The sequence below is a fragment of the Anopheles marshallii genome, chromosome 2 (genome assembly GCF_943734725.1).
Source record: "Anopheles marshallii chromosome 2, idAnoMarsDA_429_01, whole genome shotgun sequence".
Lineage (NCBI taxonomy): Eukaryota > Metazoa > Arthropoda > Insecta > Diptera > Culicidae > Anopheles > Anopheles marshallii.
The window spans coordinates 41098243-41119630 of record NC_071326.1 but is presented as its reverse complement, the minus strand read 5'-3'; the positions used below and the strand labels follow the sequence as shown (position 1 = coordinate 41119630).

The 21388-nt window shown below is 43.9% G+C and overlaps 1 protein-coding gene across 1 annotated transcript in view; it reads right to left on the bottom strand.

The window, feature by feature from the left end:
* The window catches only part of LOC128710140 (serine-rich adhesin for platelets), a 44373-nt gene extending 31268 nt beyond the window's left edge, over window positions 1-13105 (bottom strand). Inside the window, exons 1-2 of the mRNA XM_053805181.1 lie at window positions 12730-13105; window positions 5439-5824 (exon numbers count right to left, since the gene is read on the bottom strand). Coding sequence (XP_053661156.1) covers window positions 5439-5824; window positions 12730-13090 — 747 coding nt within the window. The 5' untranslated portion in view covers window positions 13091-13105. The remainder of the gene's footprint in view (window positions 1-5438; window positions 5825-12729) is intronic.
* Window positions 13106-21388: the final 8283 nt, after the last annotated feature.

Sequence of the window (21388 nt, the reverse complement as noted above, 5' to 3'; positions counted from 1 at the left end):
CCACCATCATTAGCAAAATCGTTATTCGAGCAAGAAAGTGTATAAAAATGCCGGCTATATTCCTAATCGACATCAAAAGATTCCAGAAGTTGCGCACATAACGAAAACTCCCCTTTCGTAGGAAGGGAAGCAGCAGAGCAAACGGAGGCATTCAACGATAGTTGGCAAAATCGAAGCAAAGTTTTGTGCCAAGGAATTGTTTTGAGTCGTTCTGTTCATTTCCATTCTCATCCCTCGCTATCCCAACCTTGCAATATCTGTTAATGAGATTTTAATTTCTCTTTCCTTTGTTTCCTTCTAACTCTCGCTTGCCGAAGCAATTTTATCGTTGCCTTAACCTTCACCGTTCGTCGATCATTGAGGGAACAAGGTTCAACGAGGTTGGTGAGGATTTTCATATCCTTCGTTGGGAGCTTTATCAGAACACTACGGATAGGGAAGTTTTCGCGTGTTTCGAATGGTTTCGGTTTTTCGCAACGCGGTCCGATTATTTACGAGGCTAGCCAACAGAAATCTTTAAACAACGCCCATCCTCGGCGACGCCTTACGTTTACGTATGATAAATGGCAACATTTGAACAGTTTTCCATCCTAACGACCCACGGGTCGCGACCGGCTTTGCTGATTCGCACTGGAAAATTGTCTTCATTATAGAAGCGAAGGAATAAGCAGAGCAATAGCAGAGCTACAAAGGAAGAGAAAAAAAACCAACTCACACCAGTTGGTCAAGATGCAGCCTGCTGGCACGATACAGAGGCCTCCACTCGATAACAAATTGAGCTTAATAGGAACAAGTGCCAAAGTTCAGCCTTCTCGTCCACGCCCTGCTCTGGGAAAATGGTTGCGAATGGTTTATCTCGTTAAGTGCAGCCACCGGGAGCGACGAAACGAAACGCGCTCGGAAGATCCTTGATGATCCTTTGCTTGAGCCGGTCTCCGCTACAGCGCGGTAGCAATATCGCCGCCAGCTCCACGACACAGCACCGGTACCGTTCGTTTCACGTACAAATTAATGACCCTCAATTGCTAGTGATCTATTGAGTGCGCTCCGGAAAGGAAAATCCTTATTAATCTCATGCCTTTTTTCTCGCTTGGTCGATCCCTTTTTTTGCGCAGCGACTAGCGAGACAGTGCGGGGTGAAACCTGGCGGACTCGGGAGGAATAGAAGCAATGACGTCGTCACCAGGGACACCCCATGGACGGTGTAACGGAGCATTCGGATTTAACAAGTTGCCTTTCATCATCAAAAGGACGAAGCAGTGCTGAAGGACAGTAATTCTGGCGAAGAAAATTGGCGCCCCGTGACGAGGGCGAAAGGTACAGTCGAATGCCGTTTCGTACGGCATTGGTACGAAATTGGTGCGTCGGGTTGGTATTTCGTCCGGGATGGAATCCTTCTTCTTTTTCCCGTTTTCTCCGGTTTTCTTGTCATAAAGTTACAAATGAGCTACCTGCCGGTTAGATTTTCCGGACGCTGCGACGTACCGAACGGGTTAACCGATGCAGGGAATTGGTGTGGCGGTTGGAGACGATGGATGAGTATTGGTGAGGGAAGGACGCACTAGCCTGCCACTGGAAAGCATAACCTCGGATGAATGAAGGAATAGAGATGAAGATTTATAGTTTATTACTTTGTACACCGGCCGAGCGGGATTATTATTATCTGTGCGCTAGGAGGAAATGGAACAACAAAAAAAAAGACAGGAATGTCAGACTCACTGTTTTATTCCTATACAGCCTTTACGATTCAAAACTTGTTATTAATCACTAGAGAAGAACGATATTAGAACAGATTTAGCAAATTCCTTCTATTTACAGACAAATAACACAATAAGACTATGCAACTAATGACTTAGATGGAGCATTGATCCCATTTTATGAAAACGCCTAGAGTTATGCAATTTGTCAAACAAGATTGTCTGCACCATCTTTTTGAATGCTTTATTTGCATCTAGTTAATTTTTGTGGTTGAACAATTTTTCCACAGTATCAGTTTTACATATCTATGTTATAGTATAAACTACAAAAAAAAGGAAAACATATTCCAGGGCTTTGACATTTTGTACAAAGTACCCCCCAAAAATGCTTGAAACGCTTAATCAATCGTGTGTTAATGATGCTTTGCTTTAGTAAACGATTTCTTTGCGCACTTCATGATGTCTGTTTCCTGTTTGAAATACAAACAGTGTCTAACAACGATGTGCATTAGACAGCCCTGGCAAGAAAACAAAAAAATTTGGCCAAGTGAAGAAGAAAAATCTTAACCGATGCTTCTTACCCTTGTTTTGTTGTGAATGCTCCCCATTCGGTACGGTGAAGCTTTCCCTGGGCAGGCAACTTCATTTTCATGCCATCCCTAACACGGTACCGTGGGGGAGGTTGATTAATGATGGTAAATTCGTTTTGATTTGACCTTGGAGCATCGCGTAGCCTGACTGGGCAGCAGCAAAAGGATTGCCGGTCCGAAACGGGAGGGGCCAAAAAGTTAATCAAAAGGGTTCGGGTCAAGCCTCCCGTGATGGGTGCTGGTAGAAAAAAAGAAACACTTTGTAAACGTTTGCAAAATAGGGTCGAGCTGATACGAACCTTTTAAAATTGTTTTTCCAATCGTCTTGTGCGTGAACGCTTGAGAGCTGTTTGTAGTGAAGATAGCACAAGATAAGGAAATCTTCATCTCATAATCTTATCGTAAAAAGCTTTCACTGTAATTACTCTCGAGGAAACGCTTTATCACCGATGCTCGCTTCTAGGCGCAAATCCCCATCACAGGCACACGTACAATTGAAGGTAGGAAAACAAATCCAGGCTAATCTCCGGCACTTGCCGGGCACCCTGACGTATGCAATTAGGAACCGTTTGCATTATTGAAAATTTGTTTTGAAATTCCTTCTCAATTTAATGGCATCCTGACGTGGGCCCGGTCTCGATAGCTTTCCCAGCCACCGCGCCACCATCCATAGTGACTTGCTTCGGTCCCTGCCAGCAAAACTCCGTTTTCCGAGAAAGAACGTGTTTACTGCACCATCTTTTTAATGAACATCTTTTTGATCTGTTGAATGTTTACTATCGGCTTCAGAAGGCTTTCCCACGGCTCGTGCGGGAAGGGCAGCGAGCTGTCGCGGTAAGGTTTGGTTGTGAAAACAAGATGGATATCGTTATCATGCCGCAGCGCAAATAGCCGTCCGTTTATGCCACGGCACCCCGGCAATGCCTCCGGGGCGTGGAGATTGGTGTGGATATTGGGCGCAAAGAGCGACTCACAAGCACAAACGCATGGAAAAGGAAAATGTTGCTTTGAAGTTCGTCTCGTCGCTATCGCTTTACCGGGTAGCGATGGATATCTCGGCTCCTTCTCCTAGCCGTACGCCCTTTGCACGGTGCCCTTCTCACGGTACTGTGCCGTGAAGGTTGCTCCGCTACAGATCGTACGGCCGGATACGAAGGCTAAATAAAATCAGGACAAATTTCCCCCGTTCACCGGTGGAACGAAACTCTTCCGTGCAATTCGCAACGTGTCCTCGCATCGGGATGGGAGGGTCTCCATTTCAAAAATGATCTCCATCTCCGACTCGATTGAACCCAAACCCAGCTACGGTCTATGGTACGATCAAAAATAAATCGTCAAGCGCACGGGAAGACATCATCCGGGAAGCCGATGATGCGATGGTGAGCTATGATACACGTACATACACCTTCCGGAAGCGTTCACTTTGCACACAGTCTACAGTGGATCTTTGCTCGTCTGCTTTAAGGCTTCATAACGGGACCGCTTCGCTCGCTGTCTCTCGTGGCGCAAGAGTAGTATCATATTTATAAAGTACTTTGGACTCGTTTCTTAAATGATTTTAATATCCTCCAGTACAAACGATTCCCAAGCTGCGATAGAAAGAGATCGCTTCTTGGTCGTTTTCGGAAACGTCTTGGCAGCAAAACAGCTGCACACCACACATCGTCACCAGCGGCGTCTTATCGTCATAATCGAAAGCACCAAAAGCGGCAATGCAACGAGCGGAAGAAAAATTAACTACACGGCATGCGAAAACGGAAACCTTTTCGTTTCCGGTTGTTCCGATTTCAGTTGCGCCCATCATACGCTTCCGGGTGTTGGCGAGTGAGTAAGCAAACGGTCGGACTTCATTTGGGAAATCGTTTGAAATGTTAAGATCTGAAGTTTCTGTCACCCCTTTTGCATTGCTTTCAAAGGCGCTTCAAAGTAGTATCGTTTCGAGGGACGACTGGGTGGTGTTGAATATTACAGGAAACTGTTTTTTTTTCTCTTTTTTCATTTGATATTTTGATTTCATACATGCAAAAAAAGTAAAAATAAATGGAAACTTCTTCCCGAACAGAGCAGAGAAGAAACACGAGTGTGTATTTGTATGTCATTATCGTTTGCGCGTTTGACGCCTAAATGTCTGCAATGCTCATCACGAAATGAATTTTTTTAATATTCAATCACACCTAAATGTAGTTGAAAATAAGCACAATTGAGCAAATCGAATTATCACATACAAATAATTAAAATAAACGTCTATTTAGCATCATGCCTTCAGCAAAAGCCATCGTCATGTACACAAAAGCTTTTAAAACACACATTCACTATCGCGGGATGAGTAATTCCGGTGCACGATTCATGCCATCACTAAGAACACTACCAAGAACCATATTTATGCTTGAGTTGCATTTGAAAAGATTCCACCCGGTTGTGGCAATCGACGATACCGAGACGAACCATGGGAGAAGCCCGTACCGATCCGCGCTTTCTCGATGACACGTAGGGAAAATTAAATAAATAGCGCTCCGGCTCCGGAATCGAATAGGAGCGGAACTGAAATTAGGCAACCGAATGGGTTGGCATTTTGCTTGCGCCCGAGTCCGAGTCCGAGCGTGTGTAGGGGGCCGATCACGTTGGGGATGCATACGTGGCCGCACGTAGCAAGCCGTCGTTGCAGCAACGAAACCATGCTTCGAACATGCAATGGGGTATGAGGCTGCTGCACATTTGCTCTCGGTATTTAGCTTTTGCCTGCAAATTGTTGAAGCAGTCAAGATGGCATTTATGCATCCCATTAGAAGTTATTCTATTCAATTGTTTATCGTTCGCATGCTTTCGCCGATGTGCTGGCGGACAGAATGTTCCATGGAAAAGTATTGTTTATTGTACATGACTAAATTGCTATTTAAGACGTCGGCTGCGTCAGTTTATATATAATTTAAAAATAGTACCATGTTTCAAGTGGATAAATTTTATAAAAGACTATCTCAAAAGGGGAATGTTACATAAATTCACCAATCGCTAGGTGAGCGAAGTAAATCCCACAGTCAGTAATATAACCAATCATCGTTTATCCAACAGCCCGTTCCAAATCGATCGATAATGAGATTGCAAATGTTGGCCGGCGCACTGTTGCATTTCGCTGCACCCTGACTGCACTTACCTGACACTGTTGCGGGCCATGGCGGGTCGGTGATACCGTCTTGGGTCGTGGTTTCTTCGCCAGCCCGCCGGACAACCCGCCCAGCGAAACCGTTCCCGGCGAGGAAGCGGCCGATGGTGATGACGACGCACTACTGCTGCTGCCGGATGCCGTCTCCGCCCGGCCAACCGTCGTCAGCACCAGGCTGGTGGGGCTGGTAGCGGTCGCAATGCTGGCGTTGGCACCCCCAACACTGGGCGAACTTTTCACGGTCACCATCGTGGTACCGTGGTGCAGGATGGCCGTCGACGATGGAGACAGGTTGTTGCTGCTGATGCTCGTGCTGGACGTGTGGTTCGGCAGTAGGTTGGTGGTTGAGTTCGTTTTCTCCCCGGTTGGTTTCGTGCCTGGATCGATGGTGCGGGCAATCGGAAACGATAGAAAGAAATCCGATCAATATCAGGTTGACTTTTCGCTCACTGTGTGCGACGATGAAGCAAAGCTTCAGGGAAGGCAACAGCCGGAAAGACTTGCTTTGCAATGGAGTTACTATCGAAATGAGATTTCCTAATCCTTCACCGTACCCGATTCTTTCCCCCTAAATCTGTTGGCCGGTGCTAAGGAAGGTTCGCTTTAAGCGCTGTGCAGAAACTTCGGGTCGGTACGGATTTAGATTGCGTCTGTCGGATTAGCCCTGTTTGGCTGTACGTTCTGTCGCCGAAAGAGTTCGACAGAGTCAGCCAATTGCACGACGAACGCCCCGTGCCCAGGAATGTGTGTGGACTAACCTTCGAGGACGAACCGAATGAAAAGCAAATTGAAAAGCAGAAAGTAGAAAGTAGCGAAACTCAGTGGTACAGTCACAACCAAAAAAGGAAAGAAAACAGTCAACTGCTTTGATGTTGTGTTCGTACTTCAGATGCTCGTAGTTTGAAGGAATTTATCCGGATTAGAGATAATTGAACGGAATGCAATAAGGATGCATCGGGTCCTGCAACCGAGTTGGCATGGTTTCTACCACAGATATACGTGTGTGCGTGTCCGATAATCCAAATTAATTTCGGTCGGTAAAGTAGAATCGTGGGACGAGCGTCCAATCGACGGGTGTGGTACACAGTTGAAAGCATTCGGGTAATTAATGAAGCACATGAAGCGGCGAGGTTTCCGGCGAACGTTTTGCAACTTTCCCATTGAATTCCCACCGACAAAGGTTGCAGCCGGATCAGCCTTTTTCTACCCTTTTTCTATCTACCCTTTTTCGTCCTCATTGCTCCGGCTATCGGGATCTATCGGGTGTTCCTTGCCGCAACAACCCCATTCAATCGCTTCATTATTGAACAGCAATTAAATTAGACTCAGAGATGAAAGAAAACGAATTGGTGGCGACATTTGATGTCGGTAGAAATTTTCATACTCAGTGCAATTATAAAGCTGCAAATGAGGAATGCATAAGCAAAAATGCACCAAAACTGTTTGAAAGCTCATGAAAAAAAAACATTTTTGTCAGGTACATTGCATACATTTAGGCTCAATATCTTGAAAACAATCATTGCTCAAATAGGAGATGATTTTCAATCGTAAGTTTAGATTGTTTGTGTACGTGAATTTCTATATGAATGAGAATTTTACATGCTAAAAACGACCACAAAGAATGAGGAGATGAGCTTTAAATAGATATCTTTAAAGCATTTTTGCTCAGCCAAATTCTGATCCATCTCTTGCTTTTATTTTCCTTTTCTCTCAAAGCAGACTTCAACCCAAAGGTCATATAACACTATACAAGCTATGCTTCAGTGTGCCGAATGTGCTTCCACTTCAAGCAAGCGATACAAAAAAAAGGTATGCTCATCTACCGTTGCAGCCCTATCAACTTTCACTTCACCGATCGCCGCCATCTTGCCGTTGGTTGCAATAACAAGAACTTGGTCACAAACAATGGCAGCACCGTCAGGCCAGCTCAGAGACACACTAGTGCTCGCCTATCACAAAACTCTAAGCCCAGCGCTTTGAAGCTTTTCCACTCGTTAGTTTAACTGAATTGGCTCCGTTTTTCCCGTTATTTATATTGATGCTGCTAGTCTGACCGGTTCTATGTCCTTTTTTCATCCCCGACGCATTTCCCTTGAACCTTCGGGATTGGGTTTTGTTTCTTTTTTTCGTGGGTAGCTCGTGGCTAACAGCTACACGAGCTGCACGAGCTTCGAATGGCAGCAAAGCATCCCTTCGCCACAGACTTTGGGCGTTTTATAGGATGGTGGAAGCGGCAGTGGAATTTAGCACACCGTGTTGACGTGTATTTATTTATCGTTAAAAATGGCAGTATTCAAACCCCGAATGTATACGCTGGGTTTTTGCTTGGTCTGCTTGGCCACGCTAGCTTTTTCGAGCTACCTGTACTTTCCATTTTCTTTCACATTTCAGCCGTGCATGTTATGGGGGAGGTAGGGGTTAACAAAACCATTGCGCGTTCGAAAGGCAAAAAGTACAACGCAAAAAGCACAATTTTCCTATTGTGCTGATTGGCTGACCAAGGGGGGTAATACTCTGATCGTGTAGCCATCCGTACGTGCGGGCATAGTTTTCTTTGCCCCGACGTCCCGATACGAACCGATCGGCAAGATGAAAGCAATGGAGATCGATCGGGGCTTTTTTTTCGGTGCGTTAAAAGTGCGAAAATGGATACGATTTTGTTCTGCATCGTTGGTTACACTGGGTTACGTTTATTGTGCCACATGAAGTACGGTTGCTTGTACCATGGTGGACGTGATCCACGTTTCAATGTGAAGCATAAGCAACGCTGCATAGTGATACTTTCGTAAATGGCACGGACCGAAGAACTGCATCCAGCAGCCAAGGTAAGTACAGCATGAAGCGAATGTGGTGGCTTCTAAAAATGGTTTACCATGTACTGGAATGGAACGGAATGTGCTGTAGCAATGACATTGCTGGTTATGTCATGGGAGAGAGAATCAAGAGAATAATATAACGCTGTATCGTAAATAGATTTCAGGTGAAAATACAGCATTGTATCATGTGTGCATTTTCATGACAATGGTAACCATGGAATAGATACGTTTTTCTTTATCATGGAACAATTATTAGTTATCTTGAACCCGTGGTTTCTTTTTATGGAAATACAAAGGTTTCTGCATGCTGCCATTAAACCAACCATAGCAGATGTATTACAACAGTTTGAAAACTACGTACAACCTTCATAAAATGTTTGAATAATGATCAAAACATTGCATACATTTAGGAGGTTTAATTATCAAGTGAGCCCTGCAGTGCTCGTGTTATTAAATGCGCCTTACTGTATGCAATCCACATGGCGTAACAGACTGTTTGAGGGCTATTGTAATTCACTTTTGCAATTGGCTGTTTTAGAGAAAAGCTCATTGTCTGCCGCTAACAACTAGTGGCAGATAATGTACTACTACATTCCACTCGATTGCGTTAAACGCTTTTTGATAAGTTGAGTTGGTGAATGGAAAATATTTAATGAAATCCATTCATATGTGGTGAATAGCATATCTGCTCCATAGTTTGACCGAACTTATTATTCTAGATGTTGTTATAGCAACTGTTCCCAGTCTGGGTTGCTTTGCTGAAGCAAAAATTCAATAATTAAATTCCATCGTAGTCAAATCGGTCCGTTCGGATGCAGCGTTGCGTTGCGAAGCCAAACGAGGCAGGGCTTTTCATGTTAGCTCTTCAGAAATACCGTCCATTCACCGGCAACGGCACAGCGGTCGGTGCAGCAAATACGACCCAGAGCGTTGATTATGAAGCGGCAGCGCATCAATGCCCAACCAATCCCCAGCCGGGTGTCCAACGTAGCCTACACATGTAAGCAAATACATCGATGTACGCTCCGAGCGCGCCCACTATTTATATTTATGAGCATAAATCCTGCAGCAAAAGGTCCCGCAGCGCTAATGAACCGGTCCCAAACGTCAATCACCGTGACATTTAACATTTCATGTTCATTAAAGCGGAAGAACGGAACCGCGGGAAAGGGGTTTTTCATACCGTCCACGGGGCGAGGGCAGGGCCATTGTCCACGTGTTTGCCCAACGCAACGCCGAGACCTGCATGTGCATGCTCTTGCACACCGGATCTTCTCAAACACCGGGTTTGGTTTCCCATACCTCATGCGCCTCATGGAAAATGGGAAGGAAAATCTGTGTCATTAATTTCATGTCCATTTTGCCACAAAACCATGGATGGCAACACTGGTGGCTGCCACCGAAGGGTTATTATCTTCCGACCGATCGAAACCATGCGAGATGACCACCACACTCGGGCAGCACGACCTTGGAGCACTGGTGGGCAAATGAATGCAATGATAATCATTAAATTCGAATGGACTTGCATGGCGGAACAACAGTGCGGTGGTGCACCGATCGTTCCCCTACCCACCTAGACCGTCCCGCTCACCATCGTGTGGAGTGTGGCAATCCGCAAAGCTTGCTTTTATAATTTCACAAAACTAGATAGATAAATATAAAATGCAAATAGTACACACGGTGCATGTAAATATATGCATAAGGTTGCTTTAAAGCGGCTTGGCCGGAAAACCTCCGGACGGCTTAGACTCGGTGCACGGTGCGGTGTATGAGTGATGCTGATGACGATGGTGGTTGCTGACCGGTGGTTGGAAAAGGGGTGCCGGAAACCATTGCCCATTCGTACTTCAACGACCACTGCACATTCCGGTGTTTATGTACATATAAAGTGACGCATAAGGAAATATTTTCACCGGACACAAGCCAAACGAATACAGTGGGTGGCGTATGTGTAGGGTCGCTCGTGAGCCATCCAAACATACTGTGCAGTGCAGGATCAGTAAAACCAAGATGCGAATTATTGTAGCATAATTGTTAAACAAAAAAACAACGTTATCATTTAACCCGCTCCGGCCGAGGGAAAGAGCAATCAGTTTGTAATGAAAAAATAATTACTAATAATAGTTTTGGTGGTAGAAGAATAAAAAAAACCCAGCCACGCTCTCAATTGCTCCATAAATTTAAACTCAATTAAGTTTTTGTGGAAAATTGCTATGGCACGAAAAAAAATTGGTTAGAGCTGGGTGGGTAGTGTGATTTATCTTCCAGTACTGTAGCCGTTCGGTACACACTGTGTCGGCGCTGCTACAGTGCGGGCCTGTTACAAACCGACCACAGACACATATCTATTGTTGGTTAGCACAATTACAGTGTCCAGACCGGAGGGCACGTGTAGCCAAAGTTTACTTTACCATCGTTCGATATCGTTTGCAAAAACGAGGACGGCAATGCGAACAGATGAGGGCGGACCGTACCGAAAACGAGGCAGGGAGCTGTGGGATCTGGTGGGGATTTGTGGGATGGAAGGTGGGGGGAAAAAGCGTTGCACGAACGGACAAGCCTTGAATTTGTTTGTCGTTGCAGGACGTTGGCATCGGGTACGGCTGGTCGAGGAAACGGTCTACGACCGGCAGTGAAAGAAGGATACCCGTCCGATGGGAGTCCGATATCAAAGCTCATGTGCATGCACATAAATATGCTTTAAAACCATAAAACCTAGCTGAAAAGTTTATGCACTGGTGCTGGTGTTCGGGGGACAGGTTGGGTTGTACTCATCGTTGCCCGTATGAGCTTGGTGATTCAAACACAAATACACACACACGTGTACGGGCGTTCGGTACGGTTGATAAGGTTCGCTTTTTGCATACCGTAGGACAAAGCGTGTAGGAAACCGGCACCACACCGCTGCTGGACCATGAACGAGCCCGAAACGGTTGGGGTCAGTTGGGGTGGTGGATTTTTCCTCTCCGACCCGTAAGCGAGATATGCAGAGTTATTTCAATAAATTTATGTTCTGGTGTACAGTTGGGACCGAACGGACCGTTGTTAGGGATAGGGTAGTACCAGTGAGCCAGTGGGTTGATCAATTTTTTACCGATAATTTTACAAAACAACACTGCGAGACAAAAAAGAACGCACGGATGCAACGGATGGGGGGCGAAAGTGGGATGGTTTTTTCGCAGAACGGACCGGGTACAGCACTGCAAAGGATATTGAATAATCATGAAACATGAGTACGGCGAGTGCATAAACATGCAACAGAGCGGTAGAACAAAAAATAAGCATCACAAGAATTCCTGCAAGCGGGGAACATGTTCCACTCGAGCTTTTTTTGTGCGTCCATTGCTGAAGCATTATGCGTTTGAATAACATGATCCGTTTCTGGTGCTGGAATGTGTGATTTTATAAACTAATGAGGTGCATTTTTGCGCTACGTGATGCTTCACGGTGGATAGAAAAAGGAATGTAGTAATGTGAAATGTGTTTACATTTTTTTAAATCATTGCACACATTCGCCGTATCTGTAGCCCCATTAGCTGAAGAAACTTTTCAACACACATTTTCAAGCCTTGTTGGCAACACACTGACTTTTGCATGCATGAATTTTCCGGACTATGGTTTTTCATTTCTCTTTCACAGTATAAAGCTCAACCAAGACCTTGCATTTGGGTGAAAGTTTGGTTATAGCCGATCGACAAAAGAGCTTTGCTTGTGTAATTCGATTTGACCCTTTTCCCCGATTTGAGGGTTTGGCACTACGAGAATCGATACTTTACAACCAGTTGCCCGGAGAAACAATGTTCGTCGGGCTATAGAGGATTTTGATTTTCATTACCATTAGCTTGGGTTACGCTATAAACCATTCGTGTAAGGCTGCTTTTTTCACACACCACCAAAGGAAGAAGAAAACGTTCGAAGGACCAACAAGTTATTCGATGCCTTGCCGGCATGGGCTGTTTTGAGAGTTTGGGAAACGGGGGCTGGACGCATAAAAAGTAGTTAGTACTTGTTGAGCTTTTGCATTGAAAAGAACCGAGCCGAGCCGGTAATTTACGGTGTAAATGTAAATTTTGTTCAATAATTGAGTGTAGCGTAGGGTTCATTTTGTGGAGTAAACTGAGTTTGCTTTTCGAGCTTCATACGAAGTAGCTGTTTTGTATAGTACATTGCATATCTTTAGGCGATGCATCTGTATAACACTTATTTGTGGAATCAGCCGTAATGTATGCAATCCACAAACCATGTTGCCTGCATTAGGCCTACTTTTAATCAGTTCTTTAGCAAGTTTGATAGTGTTTTACCATGCAATAAAACAAATCAAGTAGATACATAATGTTTGCCAAAAAGTTTACTAATTGTATGAAAGAAATTCATCAGTGAATTCATTTTTTCAAAATGAATTATAAACGATAGAAAGCACTGCAATAACTTTAATTGTTTTTGGTGTTAATGGTTATTCCACTTACCCGGTTCTGCCTTTATCGTCACCGTGGACGTACCGGTTGTGTTGCTGCTACCACTACTGCTACTGCTGCTCGTTTTGGTGAGAATAGCCCCCGCGAGATGCTCGATCTGATCGGCCGCTCGTAGCGTTGCACCGGCGGAACTACCATTACTGTCCTGTAGCAGATCGAAACTGCCACCGTCCGAATCGTTCGCACCGGTGGAGGCTCCCTGGAATGTGCCCAGCATGTCGGCCAACATTTCCGAGTCCGGGTAGCCGATCGTGAGCGCTCCGTCCAGCGAACCGGTCGCATCTGGCGCTTGGACCGCTTCCCGGAGCTGAAGTGTGACGGAACCTTCCGCACCCATCGAGGCACTACACATAAGGACGCGCGGTGGTGCCAGTCCGGCCAATGGCAACCGAATGCTATTCTGGACCTAGAAGCGAAACAGATGGAGATGGAAAGATAAAGAGAGATCGTATTAGTAAGCTAAATTTAGTGACACTTATCGGATTAATTAATGCTGAAACGCGAAAGTATCGTGGGAGCATTTTGCTGGAAAAAATTGATAAAACAAGGTTCAACAAGGTAAAACGGCCGCGTGAAATCTGCGTAACGATTGCATGTGTTAGTAGAAGGTAATTTTCCATCTGCTCACACCGTCATCCGACACCGACTTTACGACACTCCACACACAGTTGACGCAAAGTCACATCGTGGTCCACCCCTCCGTGAGGGGGGGGGGGGGCCCACACGGATTCGCCCGGTGACAGTTGAGTGTCGTAAAAAGAAGTAAATAAAACATACCGTTTGGCATATTCCAATCGGTGCCAATTTGAATAACTGCCATCGTTTGGCGACGGTTTTATGGGTCACGCGGTGCATGTAAGCGAGCGATTTTTCTTTCCCCCGTGCCTTGGCTCTGCGACGGGTTGGGTGCGGGTTGAATGGCGGAGAGAGAATGGTTTCGATAAAAAAAAGAGGATAGAACGTAAATTGGCAAATGTAAAGATGTGCACGAAAAAACCTTTAAGAAACGCAAGTAAGCGACCACCGTTTTAAACCATACCCGTGTTTCGAAACGGTTTTTGCAAATAAACGAAACAACAAAAAAACACACGATGGAACATTCTCCCAAGGGAAATGATGTATCGCCCGTTGATGATGGGCCACGCGGAACGGGATTTGCGTTTTAATGGGTTTTCTTTTATGCCAGGATTTCCGAACTGTCACTCTAACCCGTGGACCTTTTTTTTTTTTGGTTAAGTCCTTTCCGGGTGGGATGTGTTTGGATTGCGTTCCCGTTTTTGTGCTATTTGTTGTTACATTCTGCGCTTGTTATCCTTTAAAGACCGTTTCCAGGCGCAACCGGTCCGTAGATTGGGATTGGGTTGAGACTTTTTTTTTTGCTGGTTATGCCCGTTTGTGTTTTCTATTTTTTGGTAGCCTTTGCCGGAAAGTTTATTTAAGCGTTTTGTTAAATTTATTTCCACCAAGCCGAATCCGTCACCTTGGCAACCGTGCGCTGTCTCGTGGTGGTTTAAATCATTGAAAGGATTTAAGGAGTGAAATAAAAATCCGCCTTTCATTGGTGGTGGATATCCTTTTTCCTTATCCCTTTTGAATGACGTTGCAAAAGGACTTCAAAAGCGTTAGATATGATTTTTTTTATCTGCAGCTTGTTTTTTTATCTCTTCTTCGTATCCATCAGATTGCGCTGTTTCATTTATAAATAAGCATTCCAGCACAATGAGCGCCAGATTACAGGAATGTGTTCAGGGGCTCGCACTGGAAGAACGTTCCGTTTGTTCTGCTGGTTGAACATAATTTTTAAATTAAATTACATACTCTTTATACAAACGGGAACGATTGCATACCTCCGGTGCACGAACTTCGTCTAGCCACATTGCTGATACAGTAATTGAATAACATCGACATGGTGCAGCATATCTAACAGGTATTCATAAGGGAATATGTTTTTTAAACCCCCAGCTAACGGGGAATCATGTTCGGATTGTTTGCTGTACATTGCATCGAGATGCATTCAGAGTTGCAATTTACACGTTGCATATTGCAAGCGAAAGTTACGATAAGCTATTCTCTAATGGGGCACTTTTGTTTTGCCCCATTTACAAGTGCATTACCAATAGCTTGCTCTTAGTGTGGTGCTGCTGTACTGGGAGTTAGGGAGAAATGTTTCAAAAACAAGATATGGTTGTACAAAATAATCAGAAATGATAATACATTAACGTGTGCTTGTATTTCCCCGCTGCACACATGATAACAGCTCGTAATTCCGGGAAAATAGAAAAACAACATTGCTTGAAACTTTCCAACATTGTCTAAATAATATTGAAGCGAAATAGAAAATGTTCATCCTGCGGCTAACTCGTACGCCTGATAAATCCTGCAATGTTGTTTTTTAATCAGGAAATCAAGCGTCCTGCAATTGTTGTAGCCTTCACTTATAAATTGGCGAAAACAACAAGTTAATAAACTAAATGTTGTTCACCATTCAAGTATAAACGTACTTCCCTTTTTATAATGTTGCTTTGTAGCTCTTGGTACAGGATTTTTAACTGGTCCCATCAAAAGCAACCCCAGTTAAACAGTTTCAAGCCAATTTCGATTGTACATCGTGAACAATATGTTCAAATATACTTTCAAAATACGATAAAAAAATAGAAAGGATAAGTATACCGCGAATAATATAAGCGATATTAATATTAATATAGCGAATTTAAATAAAGAATCCCTTTTTTGTAAATATTCTATTGTACTTGTAATCGATCCTTTTGTGCTGGTATCGTGTACCAATAGTGATACTATTTTTGGTTTAACACTTTATCACTAACACGTTTCCCATAACATTGAGGTAATGATCCAATTTCGTTCTCCATTTTCCCTATGGCCGTTGTGTAACTTTTTCCGATCTTTGGAGGTCAATTTGTCCCTCGAATGACCAGAAGCGATAGATTGTTTCATCCCTTAAAGTTTGATCCGTTGACTGGTTTGTTTGGTTATGTTTAAGCCAAGCTTACTATTGTCGTTTCATATAAGTTTTGTATGCAAATGCTACTACGACCATTATATGGTCTGTTTTTTGGTCAGGTCTGTTTTTTGGTTGCGATAGTGACACTTTGCCCAAAATTAACAAAAAAAAAAAAATGATTAAATTACGCTTTAAGACCGTAAATTTGCCAATTTAACATGTTTTTAGCATATTCGTGAAGATTTTAAACGATTTTAAAGATTTTAAGAAAAACACAAATAAGTATGAAAATTTGCCGAAAAATTGACTTTTCAATATGAAAATTACTATTTCAAGACCGTAAAAGTAGCACATCCAATCGCAACAATAAAACTGACCCGCTTCACATCGACGTGAAAAATTGTCAAACACTTACCAACATCTTTGCTGAAGGAACCATGTGCAAGCGTCATAAACATTGCATATTTTGCATGGCAAACAGATTTGCGCGAAACGTGTAAAGCATAGCGTTACAGCTTCCCGTGCGCATGCGAAACCAAACCCCCGGGATGTGCAACGGGAGAAACTGCACTTGTCACACGGAAAAACATTTTGTATTTTAGGGTCGTAAAAAGCATCCCTTCGGGGTCCTTTTTTTCTGGCTTGTTTTAAGCACCTCTAACAAAGTGAGGCAAACGGCGAGTTCCTCCTGCATGCTGTTTGCGTCTTTGGCAAATTTTCTCACTCTAAAAATTTTCCGTTCCGTTTGCTGCAAGGCGCAACGCTCCAAATCGTGTGCTGATCGTAATCAAATTTTAATATTGCTCCCTCATCGACACGGTGCCTTCGCCACGGAAAAGAGCAGAGGCGGATGTGTGTGCGTGTGTGTGGGTGGGTGTTTTTTTATGAGTAGCACCGGATGGCCAACACGTTAAGCACGGCATGTTACGGATCTGCGTAAGAATGCCTCACGAAGACGAGACAATTTTTGCACCGTAGCCGGTTCGTTCCCACACTCAAACCGTCTTGCGTTGCCCATCGTTCGCACCAGTAATTGGATTCCAGTCAAACCATATGTGTCGCGTCAGTGCGTTGGGCGGTCGAATGGAGGCGAGAAGTTAACACAATCTGTCGACGGCGAAACGGAAGTCATGGGAAGAGTTCCCCGCAGTCGGATGGTCGGGTGCGGATATGCAAATGCAAAAATATGGTTTTCCGCCCCGACCCCGATGGGAGTCCCACCACCAGCGCTTCCTAAGGTCAGCCAAAGGTCATCTCGGCAAAGGCGGCTCGGTTCCTCACTGCGCGGAGGGTCTTTAAGTTTTATTGTATTTATTTCCTGTTGGGCGGAACTTTTACTACACCCGGAAATGGGACATCGGGCCAACGGCTAAGAAATGCAATCATCAAATCGGATCTGCCGGCATAGGATGGGTACGGAATCATCATAAAATGAAGCGTGTCCAATCGGGCACGAATGTTGCCGCCCGGTTCGAAATCGATCCAACCGCGCTTGGGCCACCGAATAGCAAAAAAAAAAAAAACCCTGCGGAAACGGTGCTTTTACGGTGCAAAGAAAACGAATCGAACGGCAGGGCAAATCCTCCGCCATTTGTGATCAATAAAATCTATCCAAATCGTTCCCGAACCTTGTGACGCTCGGACCGGACCCGTCTTTACCGAAAGCGGACAGGGTTGTTGTTTCGCCTTTCACCCATCGTAAATGTGTTGATGGACGATATAAAAGACGCCCCCTCCTTCCTCCCCCACCTTGGATGGAAATGATTGGGGAGGAGCCGGCAAATGATGTCCAAGGGGCAATGGTGCAGAGTTCGGGTGGAGCGGTAAAGTAGTTTTTCGCGGAATCGACCGTTTGATTAGGGAAATGGTTATTGAACAATAAAACATTCGGCAAAGGAGAAACACGCAGTGGATAGGGTTTTAATGGAGCGGGCAACGATCGCACGGCTACCGGGTGCATTTGTTAGTGATCATTTTTACGGTTCGGCAGTAGACACATAACAGGCCTATCCATCTTTCGTCACTATTCATTTAGTTGCTACGATAAGCTAGTTGAAGCTGTTTGGGGGGAGGGGTGGCTGTTGATAACAAACAATGTTGCCATAATGAACTTTTAGCACTTTTAGTATGTGTTTATATGGAAAGCGGGAACATCGTTTTCTTTTTTCAGTATATGATTTTTTTGTAATGTTACAGAGATGTTTTTAAATCACACTTGTTGGTGAGAATTGATGAGATCTCATTAACATTTGGTATTTAAGTAATTGGTTTTAGATATTTAGACGTAGAAATTATCGGGGCTTGGAGTGTTGCATACTCTGTAAGATTTCGTTGAGGAAAGCTAGCTGTCGGCTAGTGCGGTCAGTTCCTCTCCAGAATGATGATCAAATGATGAGGGAAATTCTTCTAAAATGGCTGAATTGCAGGTTAAAAGCCGATCACACTACTGATGCGTGAGCAAAAAGAGCTAGACTGAAGAGGTGAATGAAGCTGCCCAGCTCAAAGTCTCTATAAAAAAACAATAAACAACATCAGGAGCTAGACTTTCTTCATTTTCAGTAATTGCAAATTATATTTGTGTCTTTTTTCACCTTGAATAGAAAATTGACCAATTGATAAGCATTATTTTAGTTTCCAATTTAACTAACAGATGGCGACACTGTACCAGAATTTTTAAGTGGCGAAATATCTGACAAATTAAGGCGACTTTAATTTGGTTAAGTAGTAAAAATATGTGAAGCATCCCAAACTGCTTAAGATGCTATTGTACCAAACATTGGGGTAGATCATCCCAAAAGTTAGAAAGCTTAAGCTTTAAGCCTGTATCTGTCAAATAATCCAGGTACCGGGCGGTATCATTCTGTACAGATTCGTAAAGGACATAGCATTTTGACATAAAGAATGACACAAGGGATCTTTTTTGTGAAACTATAATTTGAGAACAATCGATTTACGTTTAGTAACTTAATTTTAATTTAAATGCGTTTGAAATTATATGCAAGATTGGTTATTTAAATAATCTTTTTTTAGTTGTTTTTGTTAAAAAAAAATGTTTTCCTTTTTTGCACACGGGAAATATGGCCTAACCTGGCTCAGACCAGCTAGCAAAATTCTTTGTTTTGACATTTGCCGAGTTTGGGTATTGGGTACTTGGGTACTTTCATTGAGAAACCAATCTAATCCTTCTATCCTAGGCTTAACTTGGCTTACCATTTGTATGGCGAGCTGTAAGCGGATAAGCCTGGAAACGTCAAAACGCATACAAAAAACTGGCTTAGCCCGTGATCTACCCCATTAATGACCTACTGCCGTTTTATCATCTCTACCCGACAACATGGATTGTTCCCTAAGCGATCGGTCACCAACAATTGACTGGAGTTCCGCTCATTGTGTCTAAAGCCTTTTTTTAACGCTGTCTGGTAGATACCGTCTATAATGATTTAACGTATGGGGTTCTCTCAATTCCTTTTGGCTTTGTTGAGCTCCTCTTTACTTAATAGAAAACACTATTTCAAGAGTAATGGTTCTTAAAATTTGAATAACCCTTCCGGCGTACCTCAAGGCAATCATTTAAGGCCACTTTTCAGGTGGTCTCATCTTGTCGGTACCGACCAAGAATTGTTTAATTACTGACGACTTTTATGTCATCCTGTATGAAGTATTGGTGTTGATAGACAGATTCTCCGTTTGGTGTTTAAATAACTTCATGTCAATCTAAGTGAACAAATGTGCCTTGATGAACGAATTCATATCGCATTCGTTGCTTTATACTAGGATTACAATTCCTAAAAGAAACACAACAAACGGTCGCCCAAAGTGTGTTTGTGGCTACAATTTTCCAACACTGTATTGATTTCCCTGTATACTACGACTCTAGGACACTACGCCGTTACGAACATTAACGTATAGACTTTATGAGGCGTCAGTATATCTCCTATGCACCCTCGCTGTCCTTGTCTCGCACTTGAAACTCGCCCTTTTTTTATTTGGATTATAGAAACTCTATGGACACGTGTAAACATTACCTACTAGCTTTATATAAATTTGGACTGTCGAAAGTGTTATGTAGAAAATCTTATATGAAAATGTATAATCTGTAGTTTTAAGTCAGATTAAATTTGTTCCGGACATTGCACGAGTCATGCAAGTGTTGAGGTTAAATAAATAAATGAATAAATTAAGAGCTGCACATGACTTTTATATGCGTTTGCTCTCTTATACAGGTACAACAAGGTACAACTAGCATTCAAAAGAAACTCTGGAAGAACAGAAAACGGATTTTTGACACATGAAACATCAAATCTAGAATGACGATTGTTTGATGGTTTTCACTGTCGGCAATCTCCTAGTAGATTAGTTTAAAGCTACTCTTCCAGGTTGAAATTCTACACTGGCATATTGAAATCCCTGTTATACAGTTTTACTGCTGACATCTGATGAACGAGAGAAGGAGAAGAAATACACGCTTCAATCGAATCTGCAGCATGGGTTGTCTCTTAAAGGTACGAATGGTCACTGAAAGTGTCCCCCATTGCTGAATGTCACCCGGCAGGATGCCGAGATCGAAGTTTAAATACAAATAAAAATAACCTTCCCGTCTCGTTTCTACCATTCCACCTAACCCGTGCTACCGTCCAGCATTTTCCGGTAAATAAATATTTCATGCCCTCGACATCGTACCCCAAAGGCGTCGTGCTGTCTCCACCGAGCCACGGTGTGCTCGGTACCGAAGGAGGATGTTTGTCCCACAACAGGCAGCGCATTGCATGGAGAATGGGAGAAAAATAACCGGTCACGGACGAATGATCCAGTTTCCACAACGATGGTCCCGATGCGCAATTTCAACCCTTTGGCCCGTCCGTCCGTGTTGCGGGTGGCATTCGAACGCTTCGGCCCGTCCCCCGGCACGACCGAACGCATGAACGACTTGTCGATTGCGATTGTCCTGTTACGCGTCACCAGCACCAGCCACCAAAACGGACGTGGAGCTGCGGACGAGCGAGGCCAATGGCCGTGCGCGTTCACCGGACGTGAGATGGACGCTGCATTTTTAATGGTCGCAAATATCTATCAATGTTTTATGATCATCGCCGTCATCATCGCCATCATCGTTGCGTTGTCATTGAGTTGAGTTTCGGTGCACGGGACACGGATGGCTACGGGATGGTGAATCCACTGTATTGAGCTGCACTCGATAGCGAAGCTGTGGTGTGTTTTATTCATTCTTTTTCGGTGTTGAGCGGTATATTCGATCCCCGCTACACTTGACCCACGGCTTTGATGCGAACACACGGCAACCGCTCGACGGGGTCGAAGCATCCGAAGCCGTTGAAAACGACCAATGGAGCAATGATGTGATTATTAAAATTTAATTAGGGTAAATAAAAGAGGAGCATCCCGGAGGATTGGATGATGAAATTGTTTTATTTATTTATTCCTCTTCCTGCGCACGGGGCCACGAGGGAGGTTGGAGGGTTTTTTTTCTGGTGAGGTTTTTAGACTTTCCCAACCATGCTTGTATCGAGTTTTCCAAATTGCTTCCCGAAAGGCATCCGCAGCACCGAGCGCCGGTGTGTTTGTCTCGATTCGGCCCGGAAACCATTTCCATTTGGATGATTTTTGATACGAATGAGGTGTGTGTGTGTCCTTTTTTATTTGCTCTCTCTCTCTCTCCCTCTTGCTCTCGCT